The following is a 15839-nucleotide window of genomic DNA, read 5'->3' on the forward strand; positions in this document are numbered from 1 at the left end:
GCTCTCACGAAGTCATTTTCCTTTCGCATTGGAATGGCTGACAACCATCCTGTCTCTGTTAACCAGTCTAGAAAAACTGGTATGCTACCCTACGCTTGGCAAAGAGGTAGGGGAATTAGAAAGATGGAGAGAGGAAGAGGAAGAGCGCGCGCACACACAAAAGACAATATCCAACACGGGGCATAAGCGTGGTCTCTTTCAGGAGGTTCGATTTATATGGCGTAGATGATTACAGAACAGGCCACGAATGGTCTCGGCTGCTTGGATATTATGAATTAAGTTTTGGAACAAATAAATGGCGGATGAGAGAAGCAAAGCTATAAATAACACAATGTTTTAAAAAGGGGCTGAAGGGGGGCGAGCAGCAGATAAGAAGAAAAGCAGAAAAAGAATTCAACTGAGCACCGCTCCCGAATCGCATCCATATGCTTCCGCATAACGATGAATGGCCCACTGTGAGGATAGCATAAAGAGACCGATTGAGGATTCAGCGACAGCGCGCTTATATCGTTTTCAAGATCCCCACTAGAGAGTAAGAGCGATGAATATAGTGAAGGTTACCTATGTGAATAAGAGCGATTTGGCTCAGAATCTAATTCTCGCAGCATAATAATCTCGAATATTCCTACCTTCGCAAAGACCGATAAAATATAGCCAGGATTCGGCGGAAAATCAATCATCAGACAAAACTGTTCGCCTGGGACTCGCTTCGAAAAAAAAAACTGTTTTGTTCGGAACTTCCAACCTACCCAGCAGACCGTATATTCAGCATGAAGTCTACGTTCTTTGTTTTCAAAGTTAGAGTGAGTTCATGTAAAAGAATCGCTTCTCTCAGTATTCCAATTCGGTTGCCCGTTTTGAGTCATGCGCTGCTTGAGAAAGAGCACACCGCGCAGTCTATAATAACCGGCGCCCCTTCCTGAAAGGTCTGTCGTTATAAAAACCCACAGATGAAAGCTACATAGCACGCATCAATAAATTGACTGAAGCAGAGCGTTCGATGTGACTGACCCTTCTTCCATGTCCACATTGTCTAGTTCTCAAAATACCGGGCAGAGCTTGCGAGGAAAAGCTGTGGAAAAATGTAAAGGTCCTGGAAGCTCTTTTAGTGAAAGTGTACTGGTTTCTATAGTAAAAAAAAACAATACGAGCAGATTCGGTCCCTTAATAATTGTATACCTGCTACTATCTACAGCACGGTAATAAAAAAATGGGAATGCATATAGTGTGCATAGCAGTAGTCGCATAACACGCGCGAATACACACGGTTATTAAAGCATCCAACACAGCCGTGCTGGCCCACGTATTCAAGCAAGTGGGTGAAAGGTAGGAAACTCCCTTGTTGAGCCATCGCGTGCGTAATGTGAAAGATGTGGTTCGGGCTTCCATCGAGCAAGCTGTACTTCTTTCAATGCAATTGAAATACTAAAGAAGATGCACAAATATAAGTAGTAGGTACTATACTAGCTTTAGGCATAAGACGAAACCATGAAAGCTGTAAGGACTGTATTATTATCTAATACATACTGCACGCAGACATGCCAGTCAAACGCTTTGAACTACAAGCTTTACGCTGTCCCTGGCATCCGGGAAAATGTAGAAGGTCGCACCCTCGACCGCAGGCCTCTGCCAGCCAACCAGAATCAATTTCGCGCTGGACGATAAACCTATCGCGAATTCGGGAAGGCTGCCGCCTCCAAATGTGGCGGCTACATCAAGCGAGCGCTTCACATTGCTCACAACAGCGCAGGCTTTCAACGCGATGGAGTTTGAGAAGCGTATCCTTTGCCCTGGTAGCAACACTTCGGGAAAGTAACGGCACGCCTACATCCTTTCAACGTGCTTTCCGAGCTTTTCCGGCGCCTTTCCGCTCCCGGGTTTTCGGAGGACTTCAGCGGTCGTGCATCGTAGCTTTTTGAAGCTCCTCGCTGGGAACAGGCGACAGCGTAAGGAAATAGGAAACTGTGAGACAGATTGGCGCGCAAATCGAGCGTGATGTTCCACAACATACGACACTTGAAGCCAGGCAGCACGAGCCTTATCATCCGTCGAATATGAATGACTCGAAGATAGCGTGTTTGTTCGTTTGTTTGTTTCCTTGTCTCGGTGTTCATTTGCTTGAGGTAAGCACTAAGTGCATAATGTGGAGAAGGTACACATGTACAGTGTAGACGAATTTCGATTGCCGTATCACTAGGCTCCGAGTAAGGTTTATGTCTATATAATTCGGCATACGGTGGTACTATTTTACTCAGGTGGTTTAGTGCATTTCAGGCACCCGAACCATGTCAAAGCAGAGATCGTATGCGCAGATCACTAGGAGAGGTGTTTATCTTGAAGAGGACATAGAATAAACGCACAAAGATTGTGCAGTGCGGAATAATAACGTCGTAGATGGCTGCAACACTGCAAAGCATGCGGGCTTATGGTATAGATTATAGTGTAACGGGCGGCCCTGATAGGGCGTTCGCGTCAGATCGTTTTCGTACGTACCAAATGTCGTAGGCACGGAGATTTTTGACCCATTATCGGTACGAGCCAAACTGAATTAAAATGTTAACATCGCAACATCGTGCCCGTCAGTAGCGTAAGTAAGCAAACAATTCAGTTAACAAAAGCAGTTGGTGCGCAAGAGAGAAGAAATAGTAGAGAGGGAAAAGAAGGGAGGTTAACCAGTTTAGGAAAACCGGCTTGCCACCCTACACATAGGAACAGGACGGGGGAGATTTAAAGATGGAGAGGAGGGAGAGAAAGACGGCACATAACACAGCACGCAACACAACCATGGTCACAGTCCGTCACTCTTGCGTGGTACGCGACATTACTGTCACAGCCGCTTGTCCAAGTCCGCTTTTCTTAAATGGGCAACAATACTTGTAACGTGGTTCACTGCTGCCACAGGAAGCATACGATTCAAAGCACAGCCTGAATGATGGCCGGTTAGTAATACCTAAACGGCAAATAATGCGCGAACAACGTACCCCAATCGAGCGGCAAAGCTTTTCCCTCAACTTCCATCAGACGCAAGTGTCAGGATTTGAACGAAAGCAAGGCTTGGCGGTTCAGAACAATAGTGTCCTCTTCACCCTACAAAACTGATGACGCCGTTCCTGTCTACCGCAAGCCGTGAGTCACACGCAACGCGGAAGAAGGAAAAAACGATGATATGTCGCGAGCTCCGGTATTTACAACGACAGCGGGAGAGCACGTAAACACAACTGCACCGCTACCGGAACTATGATACCGCGGCACTCCATCACTCACACTTCCGTTAATTTTGCGAACTGAATTGAGGATGAAGTTGAATACTTGGCGCTCGTCCGTACTTTCTTTAGTAACCAGATACAAACACTGATAGAAAGCTCGTATCTCCTTGTAGTTTAATAAATTTACACGTATTGTTGGAAGTATGACACACATGGCCCGTACCATGGTCCATAATAATAATGCTGGGGTTTTACGTCCCGAAACCACGATATGATTATGTGCGACGCTGTAGTGGAGGGCTCCAGCAGTTCTGACCATCTGGTGTTCTTTAACGTGCACCTAAATCCAAGTACACGGGCCTGTAGCCTTTCGCCTCCATCGAAATGTGACCGCCGAGGCCGGGATCTAACCCGCGTCGTTCGGGTCAGCCGCCGAGCACCATGGTTCCCAACCTCGAACAAACCAGCATTGCGAGGAGGCGGGAAAGCATGCTGGCATATTTATGGATTCCGTTCGTACTATTAGCATAAATTCACAGTCAGAAACCCCTAATACGCGTTGTGCTGTTCACTTTCCACATTCAGTTGCATCTGGAACAGTGGCCTGCTTCAGATTCTAAAACGTGTACATGTGAGTGTACTCCACGTTAGGAATTAGAGCGACTACACGTTTCGCTTTCATGTCACCCGTAGCAAAACAGATGTTTTCTATTCGCGTTAAACTTCATGCTGATGGTACGTCAAGCGGCGGCTACATGAAATTATCGTGTCACTGTTTATCTTAATGCTTCTAACCTGGACTTCAAACATGGAGGATAACAATGTAACGAGAGAAAAAATTCAAGAGCACTCAGCGCGCAATGGAACGAAAAATGATAGGACTAATATTAAGAGATCGGTGGAAGGCAGAATGGGTCAGGGAACAAACGGGGGTTGCAGATATTCTAGTTGACATCAAGCGAAAGAAATGGACACGGGCTGGCCACGTAATGCGTATAGGACAGACACCCGGTGGACAGTCAGAGCAACAGAATGGTTGTTACCAAGGGACGGGAAACGCAGTCGAGGAACGCAGAGAGTTAGACGGAGTGACGAAATCAAGAAGTTCGCAGGGATAGAATGGAATCAGCTCACAGAGGATAAACTGGAGGTCATTGGGCGAGGCCTTTGTCCTGCAGTGGACTAAAACAGGCTGAGATTGATGTCGCGCCTGAGTATTTCCTCGCACAAGCCACTGCAGTATTTAGCTTTGAATCCAGGGAACGTGTAACGTAATTCAAAGCAATGCCTATGACGCATAAAAGTGATGCCTGGGAGAAAAATTGCCATCTGTGAACGCGCGTTGCCATTTCCAAAACCGAGAACGGGCGCGGTACTCGATGGCATGGGGAAACAAACATAGATTATACCACCTCTCGTGCGGCGTCGAAATCACTTCCATATCTTATTTCTAAATAGTGTGGGACAAAGCGCATTCTATGTATCCAGCGTCCCCTCGTTCTATAGCCTATTATCACGTGGTTGTGAAGGTGAAGCGAGCTGACGTCCAGCAGATAAGGATGAAACACTTTATTAGAAGGACTTGTGCTCAGAAAGAAAAGGAAGCGATATTCTCAGTGCAACGATAGCCTCGAGCACAATCACCGGTCTTCGGTAATCGAAAAACTGATCGAAATGCGTCAGCTTTTATACATGCGTCGAAATACATTCTAGTGTTATCACCGATGCTAGCATGCAATTCGGAAGGCACTCAAACATACACGTCGGACATGCAACGCATGTAGTACAACAGTCGGCGTCATTCGCGAAGCAGCATGCCAGTTGAAGCGCGCCAAGCAATAAAGCGCGTCACAACAAAGTGAGAAACGCATCTGCCGGATACACACCTGCCGTGACATCTCAGGGCAGATGTGTATCCTGCATAACTGCCGTGAATATCTTCCATAGTATCTACTTTAATTCGTACGTCAGCCATCCGTACGCTATGCAATGATTCGACTTGTCGCGTACCCATGTCACGTAACAACTTGGTTTGTTGTCATTTTATTTGTAGAGTTACGTTACCTGCGGCAGCGAAATTGCGCTCTTTGTCAAGAACGACATTTTTCTGTTTTGTTAGGAATACAGTTGACAGAAAAACCCTAGTATGCATATGCACTGCAAGTTTTGACACTGCTTTCCCTAATGACCATACGTCGCCCTCTGTTTTCGCCTAACTCATGGAAAAAACGGCTTCTGGTCAGAATTTTCGCCCTGACATCGGAGCAAGGCCATTCAGGAAGCGCCCATTCGCGTTAATTTTCACGGCGTGCGCACACGGGCTGGAAGAGAACATGACAACCAGGTGTGCCGACAGAAAAGATGCCATAATGGCCGTCTTTCTTTCAATTCACTGACATTTATTGATCGGTTTCATACCGCGTGCGGAAAGTGTATTCCACACCAACGTATGCGCTTTCCTATTCCGTAGCGGACTTTGTTTCAAAGAATATATAAATGTGACCCAATCTGCGTGCATCGAGTCCATTACGCGTCGCTAATGGGACCGGACAAATTTTTCCCCCGACCGGATCTTGGAAGCATTGTTTTCGACAGCTCTTAAAAGCTTTTAATTACGAGGTAACTGCGCGAATCGCAAATAACAAAAGCACACGGCGCATTTGCAAAGCATCACAGCTAGGTCGACATTGCGCGTATTGAGCATATAATTTGAAATTGCCGGTAAGGCTTGGTTGAATTCAATCGCGTTTCTTCGTGACTACAAAAACTAGCTTCGAATCAAGCTATCGCGCCTAAGAGGAAAATAATTATTGACCAGAACAGCTGTCATCAGTGCGTTTGCAGCAGGAAGCAGCCAAAGGAGATCCATACGTATTTCTCAGAAGAAAAGCTTTCGAAACAGAGAAAACTACCGGGTTCAAGTCCCACACCAGAATAACTATTTTCTTATGAAGTTTTCTTTCTGAAAAATCCGTATGTATTTCCTTTGTTGCTTCGAGCTACAAATGAATCAAGGACAATCTTTCTCTTTCTAAAGTCTTCCTCCACCTTGCGGGCTTCTGCAGAACTGATTGGCCACACGAGCAATTATTTGAACAGAAAAATTTACAGTCACACCGTGTGTATTACGTATGTCTATTTGTCACCTAACAACAGTGCTCTGAAGTAAGCGCATAATGAGTTACAAAAGTTCATTGTTCACTTTCAAATTACACTAGACTGGACCAGATCAGACCAGACTGGTCTATACTTTTGACTGTGACGCTCGCACTCTGCGTGTGATGCGAGGCGCTGCGGCATGCCTTTCACACCTTTTCTCATTTGATGTATCTCCATTTTTTTTTCTCCCCTGCCAACGAGTAAGCGTGGTGTCCCATTCAGTAGACAACTGCTAGCTTGGTCTTCTTCTCCATTTGTCTTATCTTTTAATACGTATACATGAATAATAAGGGCAATTCGCGGTTGACACACAGTTTGCCTGCGGATGCCGAGGGCTACTGCATCCATGTATATGCAGCGAGGCGTATGTCTAACGTCGTCACTTTACAGCATTTGTTATTACTTTTTTTTAACTTATACTTCAAATCAACGGCACGAAGTAATCAACAAAGCGAAGCGTTAAATGAGCAGACGTTCAGGGAAGCACTGGAACTCCAAAGAGGAAGGAAGATACTTCAATAACAACTGGAGAGGTCAGACCAGCAAGGCGCCTAACGTGCTATAACTTGGTATGAGACAGATAATGAAGGTCATGGTTCAGAGAATCAATTAAAATGCAGACGACATTATGTTTGACGCTTCAGACGAGCACCCGCTGTGCTATAACGTCTAGAACGCTTTAGTTAAGAGACCGTCGGTGCCGCTGTCGCGTAACCGTTGCGACTAGAATCGTAGACTTATTTCAATATGTATATTGTGCTTTGCAATATGCACAAGCACCGAATACGTTTCTGCACGCAAAGAGGAAACTGTGCGGGCTTGTCATACCAGTGCTTAAGAAAGTAAATATTGCACGTTCATATTGAAGACCGTCGTTTCTTCAATATTAAATCAAGTGGACAAGTTGCCGTGGCTAGAACAACGCCATATATACCACAGGGAAACAGGGGAATGAACGCATTCAGATGGCCTCATACTACATTTGTAAGGCACATTACTACGGACTTTGCGGTTATCACGCTAGTTAATTAGATAAGACACTAAAGACACTAGATCGATCATGTGTGACCTCTCCAAAGTGTAGAAAGTAGGGCCGCCGTTCATTACAATTCGAATACATCGATATTAACAATTCAGTTTTTACTGACCACATACCGGCAGTTACTAAATGTTTCTATATATATATATATATATATATATATATATATATATATATATATATATATATATATATATATATATATATATATATATATATATATATATATATATAAGGAAGGTGGGCAGTGCGTTGCGGTACGAGTACTTAAAGAACGCATTCAGCCCGTAGTATGAAAAAACTCAGTATTGAATAGCCGAACCTTTTGTGAAAAAGCAAATAATTTCCTCTTTACTTCTCATGTGAAAACACAGATCACAGGCTGCATTAGAGCCGGCTATATGAAAATATTGAAGTTATATGCGGAATAATCAAGAAAAGTAAAAAAAAAAATCTGTACGACCATGCAACCATACGATCGCAAGAACATACAAGACTGTCTAAAACCCCCAGACGCCCGTGTTACTAAATATTGTAACGAAGAGATGCAAGATCACACACAAAGCGAACTCTTCGGCGGGAAACACATCCGCACACCGGACGGAAGAAATTAACTCGCTCGAATCGAGAAAAAAAACGACCACAAGAACAAATGCAATAAAGAAGGGCAACGAAAGGGTTGAATGACGGTGAAAGGGTCTCACCCGCATATCCATGAGTGGCGTCGTCTCGGAGCCGAGGCCTGACCAGGGACGTTGAGGAACAGCGGCGTCGGCGCCGTCCGCCTCGCGTTGGTCGACTTGCCGGCGCCCTCAGCCGGAGGCGCGGGGGCCTCGTACGGATCCGGCTCGAAGCGCAGTTCCGGCGGCCGCAGCATCGTCCACTTCCGCCGTTATATCCGATTATCTTCTGCTCTTTTGTTCCGGCCTTTCACGCGCACTCCTGCTCAGAACGGCAAGGGTAGCACTGCAAGACGAAGTGAAGCTCGGCGCAAGTGGTGGTCAGGCACAGGCTGGGCTGGCAGCGGGGCACACGTCGTTGGTAATACGATGGGCAATACGACGACGCAATACGATGACGCGCTCGTTGTCAACTTAAGCAAGTCGCGTGGCCGGGAAGAAATCGACAACAGACGCGACCAGTCTGCCACGCCGTTGACACAATGAAGCGCAGAGGAGGACGCCGTCCCTTTCGACAACCAGAAGCGCATTTCGAAGTCCCCGCTCTTCTTGGAGCCCAAAACGTTGTCTACGTTCTCCTCCTGCTATTTTCCGCCCGATTATCGTTTATGGTCAAGATGGTAGAACGTAGTCTGCCTTGTATCGACCACGCTGACGCAGTTTGTTGAATCGCACTGCGCGAGCTTTCGCGCGTTTCAGAAGACCAAAAACGGCACGACGTCAGGCGTCTCAAGATACACTGACATGCTACAGCTGAAGACGTAGTACCTGTGGACTCGGCGGCACTTAAAATTTCCGCGAATTTCTTGAGGCATACGTTGAAGAACTCTCAGTGCACTTTAGCGCAGGACTCCCAAGACTTCTTCGACAATAACTTGGTTGCTCAGCAACGCCAATCGGGTCATGTCATTAGTAACGCCGGCAACCCAGCGGATTAGAGAGACGTCGCTTTCTCCGACGTTTAACAGACCGGCGCACTCTGTCTGTGTTCGTCGCTTTTCGCGTCTCACGTGAATGTAGGCAAGCGAGCGCCGTTGTCCACACTCCACACAGCGCAATATCAGTCAGCCTGCAAAAAGAGAACCGGTGCATCAGACGAAAGAACGCGTGGACGCGTAACGCTTTTAGCCAGTGAACAGCTACGTAATAGAGAGGGAGAGACAAAAAGCGAACGAACGGACAGAATGGCTGTGTTTCCCAATAGAAGCAAAAAATAGGCACGTTGTGGTCGAACGGCCAAACAACGAGAGAACTGCCGCTACAGAAATCACGATCTCACCAACAACGCCTCCGGCCGGCGGGTCGCAGGAAGCGTTACACGAGCGAGCATCCGGAAGAGATAACCGAGCCACGTTGACGGGAGCGGAGATTCATAGAGCGCAGTGTCAACAAACGACCACGAACTACCACCCTCACAGCGAGGCGCTTGGTAGCAAAACTCGGTAGCTACAAGACGGCGCAGCGCAATCGAGAGTTTGCGTAGCGAGCGAGATAAAACGAACGGGCCCAATTAGGCCAGCGACCAATAAGAAGGAACGCAGAAAGCGGCAAAGAAGCGAGCGTATAACGTGTAGAAGTAAACAAGTGGGGACAGCGTCGCCTATTCTCCATCCTCAAATGCCTAATCACCGCGAGGAATGCGCGATTGCCAGACTGCTGCTGCTTCTCCCGTAAATCAAGGCCAAGCAAAAAAGTTTTGCCACGCTTTGTTGCCGAAGCCAACAAGGCATTAATAGTGAGTAATAGCTAAGCGGCTCAGCGGACCAGCGGTCCCAGCGGAAGAGCGGAGAGATCAGCGGAGCGCGAGAAGAAAGGAAGAGTAATAGCTAAGCGGCCTAGCGTCGACCCGCTCGTTGAACGTAGAACGCACCTCGCGTTCCGCTGTGGAGTCAGTTGAGCGTAGCGTGAAGGCGTCCACTAGGTTTCGCCGTCGTTTCGCAGCCAAGCTGACCGCGTCTCGACAAGACGCGCTTGCGAAAAACGCGAAATGTATGCAGTTCTCTGCACGTCTGTGAACACGCGATCAAATGTAATCTGTACGAAAAAGATGTCAAAGTAGCACCTATACTTTCTCAAGTTTCTTGTGTCTTCTTGTCTCCAATTTCGAAATAAAAGATCAACACGAGCTTTAAGTCATCTCCACTTTACGTCATCTCCAAATGCCCTCGTCTTCAGAGGTCTTCTTATGTTGAAAATCAGCGCCGGGACTTTTTCGCCTGGAGCAGAGCGAGCGCTATGTTGGCGGGTATCGCCGACAACATGCCGCTGCCGCTTGTGTTGGGGGTAGCCCTCTTGTCTCGCGAAAACGCTGGTCCGCTGGCCACGCTCCGCTGAGCAGAGGATACCAGCGGCTGAGCGGTCCGCTCCGTAAAAACGCTGATGGCCCCAGCGTGCCGCGCATGCGCAGTTGGCATCTCCGCTCGTGCGCTGGGCCCGCTGGCCCGCTGAGGCGCTTAGCTATTACTCTCTAATGGCACGTGCGTGACGCTATGCTGCACGGCCAGCGGTTGGCGCGTAACGCGGCAGCCGTTGAAAGCGTTCCACGACGTTGGCGAGGCCGGCGACGCCGAGGGTACGTTGATCCCCTATGTCAACGCTGCTTCGGCGGCACCGCGAAAGCCAAGCAGCAGCGCTTAGAGCACGTAACGGATGAGCCTATAGCCACGGACAATGGTACGGTCGAGAACGACGCCACAGAGAAAAGCAACAGCGGTCGCCGCTGGCTGGGTGCTGACGGAACCGTAGCGCTGACAAAACCAGCAATTTCGCCGACGTGAAAATGAGCGCGCCTAAACGAACGATCACGTTCGCACGAGCACACCACGAAGTTAGACGACGAAGTGGCAAAAGTAGGCTTGGATCACAAATCGCGAAACGGGGAATAAGGTGTCGCAAGCGAATGGAAATGCCTATCAATTCCTCACCTCTTATTTCAGGAAATGGCAACCTATTCCGGGCCGGAAAGCGGCGCTGAGAAAAACCTGTAACCATCTGGTTCCTGCTAGAAAGATAAATAAAAGGACAACTTACGCCGCACATTGTCGTGCTACCCAAAAAGTAAGGCAAGCAAGCGAATGGACCGGTCATGAGCTTTCAACACAGGTTGGCTTAGGTTCGCCAAATTGGATCTAAGGAGGGTCCCCACAGCCCTAAATGTGCATAGGAGTCCAGAACAAGCACCACCGACTACAAAAAACAAGGCAGCGATGATTTCAAGAAGCGCAAGGCAGTATTGCGTTGCAAAGCTGGAAGGAACGCATAAAATGCTTAGCAATGTTGTGAAGTTCTTAGCAATGTTAGCTGAAGTTATCATGCTCCAGACCAGGATACGGTTCGCTCTTCAGTGGCAAAAGAAGATAGGCCTACTGAACTACAAAAACTAAACCAAAACTTTCCGCACGGTTATCTAGCGTTATGCATATGGGCTCGTAAAGAACACCCCGTCCACGGGCAGCAGTAAACAAACGATTGTGCCCGGCAGAGAGTTAACCATATCCTAGGATTTACAGAGAGATTGTTTTCGACGCTATTAAGTCGAACGCGTCAGCGCGGCCAAAAGGCTTGCGGTGAAGGATATTAGAAGAAAAAAGAAGAGTGTCTCTGGCCTTTGGCACACACACGCACGGAAAGATATTTCCGAACAGCCCGCGAAAGGGCAACAACACGATTTCATCTGGCGAGCTTGTCCAAACGAATTGAACTTCCCTGAGAGCTAGCAGGCTGGCACGCGTAGTACTGATGAACGCTTTCTTGAAATCCTAAAGACCGCCGCACCCTGGGAGCTCTCAAAGGAAGACCGCTAATGTGGGGCGGTAGAACAGTCGTCGAATTCCAGCAAAACTGCTCATGGTTTCTCATAGCCGTACCAAAATCCGAGACCGACTTGACACGAGTTTGATTACATTCAAAGCGTACGCATTGATTTGTCGCAGACACGTACGTGACTTACAATGACGTCATTGAAAGATTCGTATTGTAATATCAGTATGGTCGAAAGCTCGTTTCGTGACGTCACCTGTATATTATCAGTAGAGTACGTGTTATCACTTTTATCGTTATTCAGTCGTAGAGGCCAATAACATTACGTCCGCGTCTTTACGGCATCGGATAAGGTTACCCGAAGCAGTGAATACGTTGCTGTGACGTCATCGTAGCCACCATATTGTAGTATTAGTTCGTTAAAAAGCAGCCTCTGTGACGTCAGAATTCTGTCATTGTCAGTCTTACTTAGCAGATTCCCGGAACAGAGGCTAGAGTTTAGGCATCCGGAAAACAAAAGGAACAGATATCGTATCGAACAAACCTTGCTTTTTGGAGCGAAGTGACGAAGATGACGAAAGGACAATAGGCGAACACCCTATACGTAAACACGGAGTGACAATAAAGGCCAGGGATAGTGCAAACAGGGAGTAAGCCAGAAAGCCAACGAGGAGTAAAAATAAAGTGATAATACTAGAATACAGATAAATGGTGAAGCAAGGCGAAAGTGTCAACGCGTACGTACCGCGCTTGTTAAGCTGCGCCGTCGGAGACAAAAGGCCACTTTGGAGAACACGTAGCAAATTACTGGTTAACAGAGCGAGACAGCGTTGAAGCAATATAGTGCCTATTAAAGCTATTTCCTAATGCATTGGTCGTGGGATCCGCGAGATAAACCCAACACTAGACAAGAGATAAATGCCACAATGCAACACGATAAGAAAAGCACTGCAGAAACACAGACAATAGGCTCTAGATAAGCCAACCGTGGTGATTAACGGAGAACTACGTTTGTGGAATTTTTTTTCACTGATTAGACGCAGTCAACTGTGGGGAAAATAAAAATACGAAACAAAGAGACAGCGCGAGAGAGACATTGAGTTAGAGAAGAAAAATATCAATAAAGACTCACAAGGTGAAGGCAGTCCGACGACTAAGCGAGGAGCACTTGACAAACACAATCGCGTTCACACGCGAGCACTCTGAGGCAAGTTGTACGCAGAAGGAAGACCTCCACTTGAAACAACTCCTTTTCTTTCTTTTATCGGATTTCACTCACGAATATCACTTAAGAAAAAAATAGCACAACACACGCCCACGAAAAAAAAAAAGTTTCACTTGGAAAGAAGCACAGCGGCGACGTAGTCGACAAGGCGTTGTTCTTCGCAGCCTACACTGGCGGAGGAGTGCTCTGTACGCCGACTGAACCGCGTCTGGGACGCGCCACTACTCCTCCCGGGTGCATCAGTGGTCCGAGGAGAGAGCACGCGGAGGAAGAGGAGGAGAACAGGGAGGAGGGAGCCCCGATGTGTCACACAACGCGGCGGCGCGCTCCGGCCCAGCGATCTGCGGCGGCGAAGGGCTTGCGCTCCGCACTCAGACTCCGAAACGTGGTGGAGAATAGAGCGGAGGCCAACAGGAGTTCACAACGACGCGCGGCTGCTCTTCCACAAGCGCGTGTTCGGGTTTCGGTGCGGAGGCTGCTAAAAGGGAGAGGAGAGCGACGACGGCTCTCTGCTCGATTGACGCCACCGCTCACTGAGACTGGAACTTGCGGGCTTCGCAGAATCCCTTCGGAGTTTTGACAGCTCCCCAACGCAGCTCCAAGTTCGGCAGTTAAGAGCAGAATGCTGACGATGCGATGACGGTAGCGGTTGATGAGAGAAGACTTCACGGGATCACTAAAACTTTTCTTTCCGGAGAACAAAGATCAACACGGCGGTGACGTTAGCACTAAGATACAGACTGAGCGTATGTGCGAGAAATATCACACCGAGACGGCGGCGTCCGCGCATATGCACACGTCCCTTTCGAAGCCCAGTGCCCGAGGTTGACGGCAGAGAGCCGAGATGACAATCAATGTCGTGATGACCCCACAAAAGTGGTACACAGAGCGCAGGCTCCGTAGCACGGGCCACCGATACGGCTTCTGCGATTAATTGACGTCAGTATAGGATGAGGGTGAAAGCACAGTCTCTGAGGATCAACGCATGCAAAGCGTCCTTATCGTTCCACCCCACAAGAAGGAACACACTTTCCACGTGCAGAGGTAAGCGCTTATGCGGCGGCCCAGTTCGAGACACGACCGCAGCGGTGACGATGCGAAAGAGTAGCCGCGATGACAATCATCCGGCCAACACCACCGACAGACACGCAAACTTCATCGTCGGGTCTGAGGCAATATCGACAACCCCCAACTAAAAGGACACTGGTTTCTCGAAGCATATGGAGTCACTCAGGGGCACATTCTTCGCATCCCAGAATGGCGTGACGACGGCGAAGAATTTCTTTTTGTTATTCTTTGGGCTTCCAGGGCACGAAGAACGGGCACGACCCAGCGACACGAAGCCACTCGGCTCGTTGCGCGAGGCGTTGTTTTCTACTGCTCGCATCCACCGCTGCAGAGAAAGGAACGACGCCGATTTTTTCGGCTGGAGAACTGCAGTCTCTGGAAAGGGGGCGAGTGAAAGGTGCCGATGCGCTTGCCACTGGTGCTGACTGCTCGCTGCCGTTGGGCGGGGAAAGAACACAGCTGAGCCAGCGCCTCTCTGGTGTTGCTTTCTTGTTTCTCTAAAACGGGAGAACGAAGAAGCGACGCGGCTGCCGCAGTTGCAGCTTCAAACAAGCTGTACGATCTCGCGTGCGCGCGCGAGGCGTTGAACGAGAGAGGAGGGGGAGTAGGGGTAGGAAAGAAAAAAAAGAGCGCAGCTGGCCGCTGCCTCTCACCTGTCGCCGGTCTGCTCCTGGCGACGTGAATCGAGCCCCGGAAAACAATGAGTCCGGCGCAGCGGGCTGCTGCTGTGCACCGCTGCATGAGGCGAGCGGCGGTGGCGATCGCGCTGCACCGCTGGCGGCCTATGCGTCTACACGTAGGCCTCGTCAAGTGCGATAAAAAAATAGAGAAAGACTTGCGAGAAATCAACGTGATTTGCCGTCAGATTCGTCAGCTGTTCCCTTAAGTAGTCGGATATACGAAAGATCATTTGAACATGTTTAACACAGCGCAACGACGACGAGGACACAAGAGAAGAGGAGACAAACCACTCGTGTCCTCGTCGTCGTTGCGCTGTGTTAAACATGTTCAAGTATTATCACCAACTGGCCCAGCTATCAGTTCTTATACGAAAGATCACTTGCGCGGAAATGAACGTGCAGTACCACGCACGCGTATTATGGAGAAAAAAAAGAAAAACGGATACACAGGGGGCTCGCGAATGAAAGTTGTGCAAGTTACCTCAGTATTATGAACAGCTGCATGAAAAGTTGCTAAGCTATGTGCAAGCAACATCTCTACGCTTTTTTATTGTTGATATGTGCTCGCAGTCTGCGAATCACTACTGTTTGCTCTTTTATACCGGTGCTTGTATGAACTCTTTGATGTCCCTGCTGCAAGGGTCCACAGACAGTTGACGTTCTCTTCTGAAGTGAGTGCATTTGTTTCACGAGACAACAGCTCTGCCGTTACTATAGTGTCGCCAGCGATAGATGCCACTTGCGCATGCTCCTTACGGGGAAGCTATAGGGCGCGGGCGAAGCATCTCGTTGAGGCAGCGGCGGTGACGCTACGTCTCATCTATACTATAACCGTTGCATCCGTGATTAGCTCCGGCAACGCACCGTTGCGTTGCCGAAGCCAATCTCGGAGGCCACGCTATACCTGTCACTGAGGCTCCACCCGAGCGCAACGGGAGCATGTGTCGCGGTACCGAGTCCATACGTGACTAGACGGACCACCTAACCTAATACGATTGCCAAGGCGGACTTAGGTTCCCGTTT

General features: G+C 48.5%; 1 protein-coding gene across 1 annotated transcript in view; it reads right to left on the reverse strand.

Moving 5' to 3' along the window:
- LOC119404642 (cAMP-specific 3',5'-cyclic phosphodiesterase) overlaps positions 1-13268 on the reverse strand; it is a 633421-nt gene extending 620153 nt beyond the window's left edge. The window contains exons 1-2 of the mRNA XM_037671218.2: positions 12976-13268; positions 8109-9153 (exon numbers count right to left, since the gene is read on the reverse strand). Of these exons, the coding sequence (XP_037527146.1) occupies positions 8109-8281 (173 nt within the window). The 5' untranslated portion in view covers positions 8282-9153; positions 12976-13268. The remainder of the gene's footprint in view (positions 1-8108; positions 9154-12975) is intronic.
- Positions 13269-15839: the final 2571 nt, after the last annotated feature.

The sequence above is a fragment of the Rhipicephalus sanguineus genome, chromosome 9, assembly GCF_013339695.2.
Source record: "Rhipicephalus sanguineus isolate Rsan-2018 chromosome 9, BIME_Rsan_1.4, whole genome shotgun sequence".
In the NCBI taxonomy this organism is placed as follows: Eukaryota; Metazoa; Arthropoda; class Arachnida; order Ixodida; family Ixodidae; genus Rhipicephalus; species Rhipicephalus sanguineus.